The sequence below is a fragment of the Salmo salar genome, chromosome 03 (assembly GCF_965601325.2).
Source record: "Salmo salar chromosome 03, fSalSal1, whole genome shotgun sequence".
In the NCBI taxonomy this organism is placed as follows: domain Eukaryota; kingdom Metazoa; phylum Chordata; class Actinopteri; order Salmoniformes; family Salmonidae; genus Salmo; species Salmo salar.
Window position 1 is genome coordinate 16,905,049 of NC_138293.1, and position 17,871 is coordinate 16,922,919.

The 17,871-nt window shown below is 44.4% G+C and overlaps 1 protein-coding gene across 1 annotated transcript; it reads left to right on the top strand.

Annotated features, from left to right (window-relative positions):
* On the top strand, nucleotides 1–10,490 carry LOC106599051 (retinol-binding protein 1). Its single transcript, XM_014190107.3, has 5 exons — nucleotides 1–73; nucleotides 550–711; nucleotides 2,991–3,004; nucleotides 7,403–7,504; nucleotides 8,298–10,490. The coding sequence occupies exons 1-5, from the start codon at nucleotides 1–3 to the stop codon at nucleotides 8,346–8,348; spliced, it is 402 nt and encodes a 133-aa protein (XP_014045582.1). The 3' UTR covers nucleotides 8,349–10,490.
* The last annotated feature ends 7,381 nt before the right edge of the window (nucleotides 10,491–17,871 follow it).

Genomic DNA, 17,871 nt, shown 5'->3' on the forward strand with positions numbered 1-17,871 from the left:
ATGCCAGTTGACCTGAATGGGTATTGGAAAATTATCTCTAATGACAACTTCGAAGAGTACTTGAAAGCCCTCGGTGAGTTGTCCCACAGTCTTTTGTGGATGGTTTGCGCTTAATGACGGGGATTCAAACTTCAGTCAAAATGGATGATGCGCAAGGATACCTGCTGGACCACTGCGCCATGGGTTCAATATTGAGCTCTAGCCATCAATCAAAATCCTAACTATAGACCTAGCGAACATTACATGTCTCTAAATAATCCGAATAGTATAGGTTTATAACATTTAGTAGTTTGAAAGTGTTCTTATTGGAGCACAGGTGTAGATACTGACAATTGTTGTGTCACTTAAAATAATGGTTTCGAAAGGGCCTCATATTTACAAAGTATCCAAAAAAGATTTCCGGGAGTTGGATCCAGTTAAAGCCAATAGGCTACAGAAACAGGTTATGGGAGAATGAGTGTGACGTTAGGCTATAGATGAATGTAGCCTTCCTGCTCCTCTTGTGTTGATCTATTTTCTCTCTTCTTTCCTTGGTGACCTAACACACAGATGTAAATGTTGCCATTAGGAAAATTGCCACCTTGTTGAAGCCCGACAAAGACATCAGTCACGATGGTGACCACGTTGTCATCAAGACCCTCAGTACCTTTAAGAACTACAACATGGATTTCCATGTTGGCAAGCAGATCTCCCCCAAAAAGATCTGCCCTTGTAAGCCGATTTAGAATGATTTCTTTTCAAGCCCATAAGCCATCCCCTTGTGTGGTGCTGCGAGTACCATCGGGGAATTAAATAACGTAATCTGTTATTGACCAATGGGCCAACTATATAATGTTGTACCTTACGATTTGTGAGTCCAATTGATAAATACTTTACTATACCTTTGACTATTTACAATTAACTTCTGACTTGTTTATGTCATGAAAGAGCTGGTGTGTATAGTATCTGGTCAGTATTGTGTGTGTATATATATATATATATATATATATATATATATATATATATACATACACACACACATACACAGTGGGGAGAACAAGTATTTGATACACTGCCGATTTTGCAGGTTTTCCTACTTACAAAGCATGTAGAGGTCTGTAATTTTTAATCATAGGTACACTTCAACTGTGAGACGGAATCTAAAACAAAAATCCAGAAAATCACATTGTATGATTTTTAAGTAATTAATTTGCATTTTATTGCATGACATAAGTATTTGATACATCAGAAAAGCAGAATTTAATATTTGGTACAGAAACCTTTGTTTGCAATTACAGAGATCATACGTTTCCTGTAGTTCTTGACCAGGTTTGTACACACTGTAGCAGGGATTTTGGCCCACTCCTCCATACAGACCTTCTCCAGATCCTTCAGGTTTCGGGGCTGTCGCTGGGCAATACGGACTTTCAGCTCCCTCCAAAGATTTTCCATTGGGTTCAGGTCTGGAGACTGGCTAGGCCACTCCAGGACCTTGAGATGCTTCTTACTGAGCCACTCCTTAGTTGCCCTGGCTGTGTGTTTCGGGTCGTTGTTATGCTGGGAGACCCAGCCACGACCCATCTTCAATGCTCTTACTGAGGGAAGGAGGTTGTTGGCCAAGATCTCGGGATACATGGCCCCATCCATCCTCCCCTCAATACGGTGCAGTCGTCCTGTCCCCTTTGCAGAAAAGCATCCCCAAAGAATGATGTTTCCACATCCATGCTTCACAGTTGGGATGGTGTTCTTGGGGTTGTACTCATCCTTCTTCTTCCTCCAAACACGGCGAGTGGAGTTTAGACCAAAAAGCTCTATTTTTGTCTCATCAGACCACATGACCTTCTCCCATTCCTCCTCTGGATCATCCAGATGGTCATTGGCAAACTTCAGATGGGCCTGGACATGCGCTGGCTTGAGCAGGGGGACCATGCGTGCGCTGCAGGATTTTAATCCATGACGGCGTAGTGTGTTACTAATGGTTTTCTTTGAGACTGTGGTCCCAGCTCTCTTCAGGTCATTGACCAGGTCCTGCCGTGTAGTTCTGGGCTGATCCCTCACCTTCCTCGTGATCATTGATGCCCCACGAGGTGAGATCTTGCATGGAGCCCCAGACCGAGGGTGATTGACCGTCATCTTGAACTTCTTCCATTTTCTAATAATTGCGCCAACAGTTGTTGCCTTCTCACCAAGCTGCTTGCCTATTGTCCTGTAGCCCATCCCAGCCTTGTGCAGGTCTACAATTTTATCCCTGATGTCCTTACACAGCTCTCTGGTCTTGGCCATTGTGGAGAGGTTGGAGTCTGTTTGATTGAGTGTGTGGACAGGTGTCTTTTATACAGGTAACGAGTTCAAACAGGTGCAGTTAATACAGGTAATGAGTGGAGAACAGGAGGGCTTCTTAAAGAAAAACTAACATTTTTACATTTACATTTAAGTCATTTAGCAGACGCTCTTATCCAGAGCGACTTACAAATTGGTGCATTCACCTTATGATATCCAGTGGAACAACCACTTTACAATAGTGCATCTAAATCTTTTGGGGGGGGGGGTTAGAAGGTATTCCTTAGAGGTGGGGTTTCAGGTGTCTCCGGAAGGTGGTGATTGACTCCGCTGTCCTGGCGTCGTGAGGGAGCTTGTTCCACCATAGGGGTGCCAGAGCAGCGAACAGTTTTGACTGGGCTGAGCGGGAACTGTGCTTCCTCAGAGGTAGGTGGGCCAGCAGGCCAGAGGTGGATGAGCACAGTGCCCTCATTTGGGTGTAGGGACTGATCAGAGCCTGAAGGTACGGAGGTGCCGTTCCCCTCACGGCTCCGTAGGCAAGCACCATGGTCTTGTAGCGGATGCGAGCTTCAACTGGAAGCCAGTGGAGAGAGCGGAGGAGCGGGGTGACGTGAGAGAACTTGGGAAGGTTGAACACCAGACGGGCTGCAGCGTTCTGGATGAGTTGTAGGGGTTTAATGGCACAGGCAGGGAGCCCAGCCAACAGCGAGTTGCAGTAATCCAGACGGGAGATGACAAGTGCCTGGTCTGTGAGAGCCGGAATTCTTACTGGTTGGTAGGTGATCAAATACTTATGTCATGCAATAAAATGCAAATTAATTACTTAAACAATGTGATTTTCTGGATTTTTGTTTTAGATTCCATCTCTCACAGTTGAAGTGTACCTATGATATAAATTACAGACTACATGCTTTGTAAGTAGGAAAACCTGCAAAATCGGCAGTGTGGCAGTGTATCAAATACTTGTTCTCCCCACTGTGTGTGTGTGTGTGTGTGTGTGTGTGTGTGTGTGTGTGTGTGTGTGTGTGTGTGTATATATATATGTATATATATATGTATGTATGTGTGTGTGTATATATGTATGTGTGTATATGTGTATATATATATATATATATATATATATATATAAAATGTGTGTGTATGTATATATATATATATATATTAGTCAGAATGACTTAACACTAGAATTCTCCTGTTGGTATGAATATGAACTGGCTTGGTGTAGTGTTTTGAAAATGCTGATGGGTTAAGTGGTCATATCAAAATCCTTGACTACTCTCCCTCTCTGAGGGCGAGTGAGTCCCATATACAGTGCCTTGCAAAAGTATTCATCCCCCTTGGCATTTTTCTTATTTTGATACATTATAACCTGTCATTTAAATTGATTTTTATTTGGATTTCATGTAATGGACATACACGAAATATTGAAATGAAAAAAATTACTTATTCCCAAAAAAATTAAAAAGGAAAAGTGGTGCGTGCATATGTATTCACCCCGTTTGCTATGAAGCCCCTAAATAAGATCTGGTGCAATCAATTACCTTCAGAAGTCACATAATTTGTTAGATTGCAAACAGGTGAACTTTCTTAAGTGTCACATGATCTCAGTATAGATACACCTGTTCCGAAAGGCCCCAGAGTCTGCAACACCACTAAGCAAGGGACACCACCAAGCAAGCGGCACCATGAAGACCAAGGAGCTCTCCAAACAGGTTAGGGACAAAGTTGTGGAGAAGTACATATCAGGGTTGGGTTATAAAAAAAAATATCAAAAACTTTGAACATCCCACAGAGCACCACTAAATCCATTATAAAAAATTTGAAAGAATATGGCACCACAACAAACCTGCCAAGAGAGGGTCGCCCACTAAAACTCATGGACCAGGCAAGGAGGGCATAAATCAGAGAGGCAACAAAGAGACCAAAGATAACCCTGAAGGAGCTGAAAAGCACCACAGCGGAGATTGGAATATCTGTCAACAGAAGAGTGGCCAGAAAAAAAAGCCATTGCTTAAAGAAAAAAATAAGCAAACACGTTTGATGTTCGCCAAAAGGCATGTGGGAAACTCCCCAAACATATGGAAGAAGGTACTCTGGTTAGATTAGACAAAAATGTTGCTTTTGGCCACCAAGGAAAACGCTATGTCTGGCGCAAACCCAACACCTCTCATCACCCCGAGAATACCATCCCCACAGTGAAGCATGGTGGTGTCAGCATCATGCTATGGGGATGTTTTTCATCGGCAGGGACTGGGAAACTGGTCAGAATAGAAGGAATGATGGATGGCGCTAAATACAGGGAAATTCTTGAGGGAAACCTGTTTCAGTCTTCCAGAGATTTGAGAATGGAATGGAGATTCGCCTTCCAGTGATTTAAGTGATTTAAGGGGAAACATTTAAATATCTTGGAATGGCCAAGTCAAAGCCCAGACCTCAATCCAATTGAGAATCTGTGGTATGACTTAACGATTGCTGTACACCAGTGGAACCCATCCAACTTGAAGGAGCTAGAGCAGTTTTGCCTTGAAGAATGGGCAAAAATCCCACATACCCCAAGAGACTTGCAGCTGGAATTGCTGCAAAAGGTGGCTCTACAAAGTATTGACATGGGGGGGGGGAATAGTTATGCACACTGTTTTTTTGTTTTATTTCTTGTTTGTTTCACAATAAAAAATATTTAGCATCTTCAAAGTGGTAGGCATATTGTGTAAATCAAATGATACAAATCCCCCAAAAATACATTTTCATTCCAGGTTGTAAGGCAACAAAATAGAAAAAATGCCAAGGTGGGTGAATACTTTCGCAAGCCACTGTAGGTCTGACACTCTAGATGGAAAATTACTGAGGATATTAGCAGACGATATTGCCACTTCTATTTGCCATATCTTCAATTTAAGCCTACTAGAGAGTGTGTGCCCTCAGGCCTGGAGGGAAGGTAAAGTCATTCCGCTACCCAAGAATAGTAAAGCCCCCTTTACTGGCTCAAATAGCCGACCAATCAGCCTGTTCCCAACCCTTAGTAAACTTCTGGAAAGAATTGTGTTTGACCAGATACAATGCTATTTTACAATAAACTAATTGACAACAGAATTTCAGCATGCTTATCGGGAAGGACACTCAACAAGCACAGCACTTACACAAATGAATGATGATTGGCTGAGAGAAATTGATGATAAAATGATTGGGGGGGGCTGTCTTGTTAGACTTCAGTGCAGCTTTTGACATTATTGATCATAGTCTGCTACTGGAAAAACGTATGTGTTATGGCTTTACACTCCCTGCTATAATGTGGATAAAGAGTTACTTGTCTAACAGAACACAGAGGGTGTTCTTTAATGGAAGCCTATCAAATATAATCCAGTTAGAATCAGGAATTCCCCAGGGTAGCTGTTTAGGCCCCTTGCTTTTTTCAGTTTTTACTAACGACATGCCACTGACTTTGAGTAAAGCCAGAGTTTCTATGTATGCAGATGACTCGACACTACACGTCAGCGACTGAAATGACTGCAACACTCAACAAAGAGCTGCAGTTAGTTGCAGAGTGGGTGGCAAGGAATAAGTTAGCCCTAAATATTTCTAAAACTAAAAGCATTGTATTTGGAACAAAACACTCACTAAACCCTAAACCTCAACTAAATCTTGTAGTAAATAATGTGGAAATTGAGCATGTTGAGATGACTAAACTGCTTGGAGTAACACTAGATTGTAAAATGTCATGGTCAAAACATATTGATGCAGTAGTAGCTAAGATGGGGAGCAGTCTGTCTATAATAAAGCGATGCTCTGCCTTCTTAACAACACTATCACCAAGGCAGGTCCTACAGGCCCTAGTTTTGTCGCACCTTGACTACTGTTCAGTCGTGTGTTCAGGTGCCACAAAAAAGGACTTAGGAAAATTGCAATTGGCTTAGAACATGGCAGCACGGCTGGCCCTTAGATGTACACAGAGAGCTAATATTAATACTATGCATGTCAATCTCTCCTGGCTGAAAGTGGAGGAGAGATTGACTTCACCAATGCTTTTATTTTTGAAAGGTATTAACATTTTGAATGCACCTAGTCTGTCTGTCTGTCTGTCTAAACTACTGGTACACAGCTCGGACACCCATGCATACCCCACAAGACATGCCACAAGAGGTCTCTTCACAGTCCCCAAGTCCAGAACAGACTATGGGAGGCACACAGTACTACATAGAGCCATGACTACATGGAACTCTATTCCACATTTGATTTCAAAACAGATAAAAAAAGACTTTATGGAACAGCAGGGACTGTGAAGCAACACAAACGTTGGCACACACACACACACACACACACACACACACACACACACACACACACACACACACACACACACACACACACATACGATAACATACGCACCATACATACACATGGATTTAGTACTGTAGATTTGTGGTAGTGGTGGAGTAGGGGCCTGAGGGCACACATCGTGTTGTGAATGTATTGTAATGTTTTAAAATTGTACAAACTGCCTTAATTTTGCTGGACCGCATGAAGAGTGCAGCAGCTAATGGGATCCATAATAAATATAAATACAAAAATATATGTCAGAACAGCCTTTCCTCACATTCTGATCTCATTCAAGTCCTTTGGCATATTATTTGCTCCTGTACTCTGAACAATATATGAAAAGTTATTTTACTCTGCTGAGAAGTGTGGTTCCATGTTTCTGTCTGTATACACTGAATGTACAAAACATTAGGAACACCTTCCTAATAATGAGTTCCACCCCCTTCGGCCCTCAGAACAGCCTCAATTCGTTGGGCATAGATTCTACAAGATGTGGAAGGCGATGCTGGCCCATGTTGACTCCAATGTTTCCCACAGTTGTTCCAAGTTGGCTGGATGTCTTTTGGGTGGTGGACCATTCTTGATACACACGGGAAACTGTTGAGCATGAAAACCCCAACAAGTGACATCAATAAGGGATCATAGATTTCACCTGGTCAGTCTATGTCATGGAAAGAGCAGATGTTACTAATGTTTTGTACACTCAGTGTATGTTCTCCCTGTAAGTTGTTCTACATATGGTAGTGCATGCTATGTGTGTGTTGATTTGTGGGTCATGCTCCTAACTGACAGTAGAATGCATAATGGTGTCTCTCCTTTCTTCCCGTAGACCACTATCTCATGGGAGGGGGACAAGCTGGTGTGTGTTCAGAAGGGAGAGAAGGAGGGCCGAGGCTGGACCCATTGGGTGGAGGGAGATGTGCTTCATCTGGTAAGAGAGTCTATTCATGTCATTTGAATGCAAGTCTACTTCCTCAGTTCCTGATTTAACTTTTTGTCACAACAAATCTCAGATCAGGTGATTTAAAACATATATATATATATATATATATATATATATATATAGATGTGGCTATAGATAAATAGCAAAGATTAAAAAACAACACTGACCTCTACAATGACTACCGTATGACTACCTTGTCATTGCGGATTTTCATTGCTATATAATTATTGTCATCAAAGCTGAGTAAAAGGCAGTGGAGGCTGCTGAGGGGAGAACGGCTCATAATAATGGCTGGAACAGAGCGAATGGAATTGCATCGAACACATGGGAACCATGGAAACCAAGTATATGATGTTGTTGATATCTTTCCACTTATTCCGCACTAGCCATTACCACATGCCCATCCTCCCCAATTAAGGTTCCACCAACATCCTGTGGTAAAAGGCATCTGACTGCCATATTATTTAGTCAAAGTGATTCTAACAGATGTTCGCAATCATTGGCCATGAAATTATTCATCAGCGGAGTGGCTCCCTGGAGTCACTAATCCCCAAAACACTGAACAACCGCGGCCTCTGATGGTTAGAAATAGAACTGCAAGTACAAGTGCTTTGACTATGGTTATTCTCCATAGAGGTGATCGATTTACTGTTTTTTTTTAAATACATTTTCACAGCTGTTTACCTCAATTAATGGTGATAAGGGGGTTATTTTTCGCTTCCTACACGAACAAATCAATAATTAATCAAAAGGATTTCTAAAAAATCTGTTCTCTCTGCAGGAGCTGAGAGCATGTGGAGCTGTGTGCAAACAGGTCTTCCAGAAAACTTAAACCAACCCTGGAACAACAGAACGGTGCCCCTTACCTGAGAGTGCAGAGAGACACGGACACAACCCAAGCCTGTGACAGAGAACCACCTATTGCACACATCCGTCCATCAATCCATCCTTTCATCCATCCTTCCTTATTTCATTCCATCCTTTCACATTTCATTCCATCAAGACTGTTGCCTTGCCCCACCAAAGTCAAACTATCCACAACAGGGGTGATGTACATGTAGCTTCCCAACAAAAAGGAAAACTGTTTATTATTAACCTCCAAATGTGCTTCAATGCCATGCAACACTCCTTCCGTGGTCTCCAACTGCTCTTAAACGCTAGTAAAACCAAATGCATGCTTTTCAACCGTTCGCTGCCCGCACCCGCCCGCCCGACTAGCATCACTACTCTGGGCGGTTCTAACTTAGAATGTGGACAACTACAAATACCTAGGTGTCTAGTTAGACTGTAAACTCTCCTTACAGACTCATATTAAATCAAATCAAAGTTTATTTGTCACGTGCGCTGAATACAACAGGTGTAGACCATACAGTGAAATGCTTACTTACTAACCAATAGTGCAAAAAAGGTATTAGGTGAACAATAGCTAAGTAAAGAAATAAAACAACAGTGAAAAGACAGGCTATATACAGTAGCGAGGCTATAAAAGTAGCGAGGCTACATACAGACACCGGTTAGTCGGGCTGATTGAGGTAGTATGTACATGTAGATATGGTTAAAGTGACTATGCATATATGATGAACAGAGAGTAGCAGTAGCGTAAAAGAGGGGGTGGCGGGACACAATGCAGATAGCCCGGTTAGCCAATGTGCGGGAGCACTGGTTGGTCTGCCCAATTGAGGTAGTGTGTACATGAGTGTATAGTTAAAGTGACTATGCATATATGATAAACAGAGTGTAGCAGCAGCGTAAAAAGAGGGGTTGGGGGGGCACACAATGCAAATAGTCCGGGTAGCCATTTGATTACCTGTTCAGGAGTCTTATGGCTTGGGGATAAAAACTGTTGAGAAGCCTTTTTGTCCTAGACTTGGCACTCCGGTACCGCTTGCCATGCGGTAGTAGAGAGAACACTTTGACAATTTTTAGGGCCTTCCTCTGACACCGCCTGGTATAGAGGTCCTGGATGGCAGGCAGCTTAGCCCCAGTGATGTACTGGGCCATACGCACTACCCTCTGTAGTGCTTTGCGGTCAGAGGCCGAGCAATTGCCGTACCAGGCAGTGATGCAACCAGTCAGGATGCTCTCAATGTTGCAGCATCATCTCCAATCCAAAATAAAATCTAGAATTGGCTTCCTATTTCGCAACAAAGCCTCATTCACTCACGCCGCCAAACATACCCTCATAAAACGGACTATCCTACCGATGCTCGACTTCGGCGATGTCATTTACAAAATAGCTTCCAATACGCTACTCAGCAAACTGGATGCAGTCTATTACAGTGCCATCCGTTTTGTTACCAAAGCCCCTTATACCACCCACCACTGCGACCTGTATGCTCTAGTCGGCTGGCCCTCGCTACATATTCGTCTCCAGACCCACTGGCTCCAGGTCATCTATAAGTCGATGCTAGGTAAAGCTCCACCTTCTCTCAGCTCACTGGTCACGATAACAACACCCACCCGTAGCACCCGCTACAGCAGGTATATCTCACTGTTCATCCCCAAAGCCAACACGTACTCTGGCCGCCTTTCCTTCCAGATCTCTGCTGCCAATGACTGGAACGAATTGCAAAAATCACTGAAGCTGGAGACTTATATTTCCCTCACTAACTTTAAACATCAGCTATCTGAGCAGCTAACTGATCGCTGCAGCTGTACATAGCCCATCTGTAAATAGCCCACCCAATCTACCTACCTCATCCCCATATTGTTTTTTATTTACTTTTCTGCTCTTTTGCACACCAGTATTTCTACTTGCACATCATCATCTGCTCATCTATCACTCCAGTGTTAATTTGCTAAATTGTAACTACTTCGCTACTATGGCCTATTTATTGCCTTACCTCCTCACGCCATTTGCACACACTGTATATAGACTTTTTTTCCCCTTCTATTGTGTTATTGACTGTATGCTTGTTTATTCCATGTGTAACTCTGTGTTGTTGTTTGTGTCGCACTGCTTTGCTTTATCTTGGCCAGGTCGCAGTTGTAAATGAGAACTTGTTCTCAACTAGCTTACCTGGTTAAATAAAGGTGAAATAAAACAATTCTTTCCTTTTCATCAGTGGTACTGTAACTCTGTTTCAGGGCGACCGGGTGCTCCTTTGATGAACATGTTTTAGGTGTATTAGATGTCTACTGTAAACTGTCTACTGTAAACTGTTCGCTGCTCTGGCACCCCAATGGTGGAACAAGCTCCCTCACGACGCCAGGACAGCGGAGTCAATCACCACCTTCCGGAGACACCTGAAACCCCAACTCTTTAAGGAATACCTGGGATAGGATAAAGTAATCCTTCTAACCCTCCCCCCCCCTACCCTCCCCCCCAAAAAGATATAAATGTACTATTGTAAAGTGGTTGTTCCACTGGATATCATAAGGTGAATGCACCAATTTGTAAGTCGCTCTGGATAAGAGCGTCTGCTAAATGACGTAAATGTAACGTAAATGTACTACACTGTATTATATGTAGTGGGCTTTGCGATTGGTGCCTTAATCTCTGATGATGCGCCGGACTGAAAACTGGCGGTGAACTTGACCAGTATGAAGGAGGGTTTCAGCAGAGTGAAAGTGTGGGTGAGAGAGGTAAAGAATGAAAAGGAAATGCACAGGCAACAGAAGATGTGACAGATGGTTATCGTGCCCAGTGTATCTGAGTCATCATAGCCATCTTGGTAGAAAGCTTTACAAGTACAGTGGCTTGCAAAAGTATTCACCCCCTTGGCATTTTTCCTATTTTGTTGCCTTACAACCTGGAATGAAAATGTATTTTGGGGGGGGGGTTGTATCATTTGATTTAATTATACAACATGCCACTTTGAAGATACCAAAATATGTTTAATTGTGAAATAAAACTAAACTTCAGCGTGCATAACTATTCACCCCCCCCCCCAAAGTCAATACTTTGTAGAGCCACCTTTTGCAGCAATTACAGCTGCAAGTCTCTTGGGGCATCTAGCCACTGGGATTTTTGCCCATTTTTCAAGGCAAAACTGCTCCAACTCCTTCAAATTGGATGGGTTCCACTGGTGTACAGCAATCTTTAAGTCATACCACAGATACTCCATTGGATTGAGGTCTGGGCTTTGACTTGGCCATTCCAAGACATGTAAATGTTTCACCTTAAACCACTCAAATGTTGCTTTAGCAGTATGCTTAGGGTCAACCTCCGTCCCAGTCTCAAATCTCTGGAAGACTGAAACAGGTTTCCCTCAAGAATTTCCCTGTATTTAGCGCCATCCATCATTCCTTCAATTCTTACCTGTTTCCCAGTCCCTGCCGATGAAAAACATCCCCACATCCCCACAAGCTACATTTTAGTCTCATCTAACCAGAGTACCTTTTTCCATATGTTTGGAGAGTCTCCCACATGCCTTTTGGTGAACACCAAACGTGTTTGCTTATTTTTTTCTTTAAGCAATGGCTTTTTTCTGGCCACTCTTCTGTAAAGCCCAGCTCTGTGGCGTGTACGGCTTAAAGTGGTCCTATTTACAAGATACTCCAATCTCCGCCATGGAGGTCTGCAGCTCCTTCAGGGTTATCTTTGGTCTCTTTGTTGCCTCTCTGATATATGCCCTCCTTGCCTGGTCTGTGAGTTTTGGTGGGCGGCCCTCTCTTGGCAGGTTTGTTGTGGTGCCATATTCTTTCCATTTTTGAATAATGGATTTAATGGAGCTCTGTGGGATGTGTCACACCCTAACCATAGAAAGCCCTCTGGGTTCTCTATGGTGTATAGGTCAGAGCATGACTAGGGGGTTTCTAGCGTTTGTATTTCTATGTTGGTGGTTGGTATGGTTCCTAATTAGAGGCAGCTGGTAATCGTTACCTCTAATTGGGGATCATATTTAGGTAGCCATTTTTCCCCCCTGCGTTTGTGGGATATTGTTTGTGTTAGTGTTTTGTGCACTACGGCTTAAAAAACACTTAAACAAAACAAACAATGAAAACAGTCCAATAAGGTGCACAGACTATACTGGAAACAACCACCCACAAACACAAGTGAAAACACACAACTAAATATGGCCTCCAATCAGAGATAACAACAACCAGCTGCCTCTAATTGGAGGTCATTGACAAAACTAACATAGAAATAGACAAGCTAGATAAACACAGAGAAATAGATAATCTAGAACATAAACCAAAAACCCCGAAACACACAAACCAAACACCCCCTGCCATGCCCTGACCAAACTACAATAACAAATAACCCCTTTTACTGGTCAGGACGTGACAGTACCCCCCCCCCCCCAAAGGTGCAGACCCCGAATGCACCTAAACAGAAAAAACCCACAAAAATAACTCCAAACTTAAAGGGAGGGAAGGGAGGGTGGCCACCGTCAACGACGGCTCCCGTGCTACACCCCCCCTCCCCAATCCTCCAACCACGGAGGTGGCTCTGGCTCCGGCCTTAGTCCCCATTCTAACCTGCCCACCCCCACTGAAGGCTCAGGGCTGTAGACCACTGCTGAAGGCTCTGGGCTGAGGTGCGTCGCTGGAGACCTCGGGCTGAGGTGCGTCGCTGGAGACCTCGGGCTGAGGTGCGTCGCTGGAGACCTCGGGCTGAGGTGCGTCGCTGGAGACCTCGGGCTGAGGTGCGTCGCTGGAGACCTCGGGCTGAGGTGCGTCGCTGGAGACCTCGGGCTGAGGTGCGTCGCTGCAGGCGCCGGACTGTGGGCCGTCTGCAGGCGCCGGACTGTGGGCCGTCTCTGCAGGCGCCGGACTGTGGGCCGTCTCTGCAGGCGCCGGACTGTGGGCCGTCTCTGCAGGCGCCGGACTGTGGGCCGTCTCTGCAGGCGCCGGACTGTGGGCCGTCTCTGCAGGCTCCGGACTGTGGGCCGTCTCTGCAGGCTCCGGACTGTGGGCCGTCTCTGCCGGTTCCGGACTGTGGGCCGTCTCTGCCGGTTCCGGACTGTGGGCCGCCTCTGTCGGTTCCGGACTGTGGGCCGCCTCTGTCGGTTCCGGACTGTGGGACATCTGTCGGTTCTGGACTGTGGGACGTCTCTGTCAGTTCCGGACTGTGGGACGTCGCCGGAAGCTCAGGATGGGGGACTGTCGCCGGAAGCTCTGGACGGGGAACTGTCGCCGGAAGCTCTGGACGGGGAACTGTCGCCGGAAGCTCTGGACTGGGACTGCGCACTGTAGGCCTGATGCGTGGGGCTGGCTTAGGAGGCGCCAGACTAGTAACCCGCACCACAGGGCTAGTGCGAGGAGCAGGAACAGGACGTACTGGGCAGGGCAGGCGCACTAGAGGCCTGATGCGTGGGGCTGGCTTTGGAGGCGCCAGACTATTGACACGCACCACAGGGCTAGTGCGAGGAGCAGGAACAGGACGTACTGGACTGGGCTGACGCACTGGAGGAAGAGTACGAGGAGCAGGAACAGGATACACTGGGCCATGAACCCTCACCGGCGGTCTGATGCTTGCAACTTGCATCACCGGTCCTGGCTCCATGCTGGCTCTAGCATGACACCTGTGAGGAGCTTTCACCAAGCGCACCGGGCTGTGTACGCGTATTGGCGATTGTACAATATTCAAGCAATGTTTACACACAAATTGATATAACTTGTACATTCCAATCTGCACTTAGGAGTATAAAAATTACTTCAATTATATGAATTTGTGTTGTACATGTAGCCCCCACCCAACAAGAAAATTGGTCACCAAAAAAAGATCAATGTAAGAAGATAGTGATCACATAACTTAGAAAACTGGATCTAAAAAAGAACAGTATTGCTATTAGTCAGATTCATGAATTGTAGTGTCCAATTTTTTTTTTTACTATTCAAGTCACAGCTGATTTCACTTTGTATCTGAATAGTCCACTCTTACCTTTTGTATTGACTGCTTATGTCCAGGGGATTTCAAAAGTTAGTGGCATGGTGATTACTCATGTAAGCCCCTGAAAGTCCCATATTGAATCAAATGGATTATGGGATGTAATCAGAATGCTCGGGGTTAGTTGCGTTGTACAGTGGGACTAGGGTTGCAAAGGGAGGGTATATTCCTGCACTGTAAAAAATCAATATGTTGATTCAACATACCATTGAAAGGCAACAAGCTGCAAAAGGATAGTGAGTTTGCTCAACAGTTGGGCATAAATCTGAACATGTACATTCTTAAGTTTAATTGTATGTTCACTCAACTTTGAATTTTAGGTTGAGTGAACATACAATTCAACTTGAGAATTTATTATACCTTATCTGCATATTTCCCAGCATGCCTTGCTTTTTGTTTGAATTATAGTTGCCAGTTTTATGATATGGGAGGAAGGTTAGTGATACACTTCCACACTCCAGGTGGCAGCACCAACTGGGTGAGGGCTGTGTTCTTCCAGGAAGCCTTGATAATTCCTCAGGTGCAAGCGATCAAGATGATTGTGACTCAGTGTGCGAGAGGTGTCAGGAAACCTATCAGCCGGACTTTTGTTTGTTTCTATGTGTTAGTTAACCTCTTTAGTTGGGCATGCCTTTTTGTAGTTTGGTTTTTGTACAGATTTATTTTGTCACCATGAACATATGAATAATGTGACCAGGTGCACTCAACACCTGGTCACACGCTTAAGTCTCACATTTATGCACACATCAAATAAGGTTACAGACTATGTAGCTTGGCCTAAGACCCCTCGACATAATGAGTGCAGCAAAATCAGGCTAGTTATTGGTTTCGTAACACCCTCATGACTATCAGTTAGTGGCAGAGTAGAGCTATCAAAGTTTATGCGAGTGACATGTTAATTGGCTTACATTTTTTTGACAGCCACAAAGGTATATGCCTCTCCTATTTCTATAATTTATCTTCTTAAAATGTGATTTTAACCCTAACTTTAACCCTAACCTTAAATTAATACACTGAACAAAAATATAAATGCAACATGCTACAATTTCAAAGATTTACGGTTCATATAAGGAAATCAGTCAATTGAAGTAAATTCATTATGCCATAACCTATTTATTTCACATGACTGGGAATACAGATATGCATAGGTTGGTCACAGATACCTTAAAGAAAAGGTAGGGTCGTGGATCAGAAAACCAGTAAATATCTGATGTGACCACCATTTGCCTCATGCATCTCCTTCGCATAGAGTTGATCTGACTGTGGATTGTGGCCTGTGGAATGTTGTCCCACTCTTCAATGACTGTGCGAAGTTTCTGGATATTGGTGGGAACTAGAACACGCTGTCGTACATGTCGATCTAGGGCATCCCAAACATGCTCAATGAGTGACATGTCTGGTTAGTATGCAGGCCATGGAAGAACTGGGACATTTTCAGCTTCCAGGAATTGCTTACAGATCCTTGCGACATGGGGCCATGCATTATCATGCTGAAACATGAGGTGATGGTCCAAACACACCAAGAAAGTCGTGAATAGGGCACGGAAATAGCTTTTCCCCCTAAGGAGACTGAAAAGATTTGGCATGGGTAAAATAAAGTGGGTAGTGTATTGGTCACGCAGTTAAATAAATAAATAGCGGTGTTGAGTGTGTGTGTCTGTGTATGTATAGAGTCGGTGTAAATAGTCTCCAATGTTCCGATACCACTTGCCAGATGGTAACGGAGTGAACAGTCCGTGGCTTTGGTGACTGGAGTCCTTGACGATAATCCAGGCCTTCCTCATACACCGCCTGGTGTAAATGTCCTTAAGGGCCGTCCGCACCACCCTCTGTAGAGCCTTGCGGTTGAGGGGGGTGCAGTTGCCATACCAGGCGGTGATACAGCCGGTCAAGATGCTTTCGATGGTGCAGTTGTAGAACTTATTGAGGATCTGAGGGCCCATGCCAAATTTCTTCAGTCGCCTGAGTTTGAAGAGCCGCTGTTGCGCCTTCTTTGCCACGGTGTCTGTGTGATTGGTCCATGTCAGGTCCTCTATGATGTGCATGAAAAGGAACTTGAAACCTTTGACCCTCTCCACTATAGCCCATCTATGCAGATGGGGGCATGCACATGCCCTTGTTTCCTATAGTCCACGATCAGCTCCTTGGTTTTGAGGGATGTTGAGGGAGCGGCTGTTTTCCTGGTAACCCCTCTGCCAGGGCTCTAACCTCCTTCCTGTAGGCTGTCTCGTTGGCGTCGGCAATCAGGCCCACCAGTGTTGTATCGTCGGCAAACTTAATGATGGTGTTGGAGTCGTGTGTACAGGGAGTACAGTAGGGGGCTGAGCACACACCCCTGGGGGCCCCTCCGTGTTGAGAGTCAGCGTGGCGGAGTTGTTGTCGCCTACCCTCCTCAATTGGGGTCTGCCTGTCAGGAGGTCCAGGATCCAGGGCCCTGAGCTTAATGATGAGCTTGGCGGGGACTATGCTATTGGAAGCTAAGCGCTAGTCAATAAACAGCATTCTCACGTAGGTATTCCTCAACCAGGTGAGATAGGGCAGTGCAATGGCGATTGCATCGTCCGTGAATCTGTTGGATCGGTATGCAAATTGTAATGGGTCCAGAGTATCAGGTAAGGTGGAGCTGATATGGTCCTTAACCAGCCGCTCAAAGCACTTCATGTTGACAGAGATGAGGGCTGCAGAGCGATAATCATTTACGCAGGTTACCTTTGTTTGCTTGCGTACAGGGACAATGGTATACATCTTGAAGCATGTGGGGAAACTATTACATTTTCTCTCCGCCCCATGGCAAAATTAGTAGAATTCCATGAAATTCGTTTTAAAACTGCAACTTTTTGAATTGCAGAAAATGTACTTTACCACTACAAAAAACACACTGGCACAGTCGTTAATTCATTGTATATTCTATGTTGGTTCAACATCATTTCATTGAAATGATGTGGAAACAACGTGTATTCAACTAGTGTGCGCCCAGTGGGAAAATAATCCACTGCCAAGAGTGGGTGGCACCAACCAAATATCACTTAGGGCCCACATTTATTTTATCTTTATTTAACTAGGCAAGTCAGTTAAGAACAAATTCTTATTTCCAATGACTGCCTAGGAACAGTGGGTTAACTGCCTTGTTCGGGGGCAGAACGACAGATTTGTACCTTGTCAGCTCAGCTTCAATCTTGCAACCTTTGGGTTACTAGTCCAACGCTCTAACCAGTAGGCTACCTGTCGCCCTATAAGGCTAGGCGCCTCTCATGGAACAGATGGATTTTCCATTTTATTTACTTTGTCATAATAAATAATGCCACGTGGTGAAGAATAAATAAGTATCCTAAATATTTGAAGAAATTCTTGTCGTCTTTGAGTCAGCAGGAGACCGATTTTGCATCTCTATTCTTCCTCTCAATGTAAGCAGGTGCCTCTATTCTGGCAGAACACATGAGCTCTTCATTACCCGTTCTATATCCTTCTCCATTTGATGTCACACTGGGTGACTCAGAGCTGTCAGAGCAGTCGCCCACAA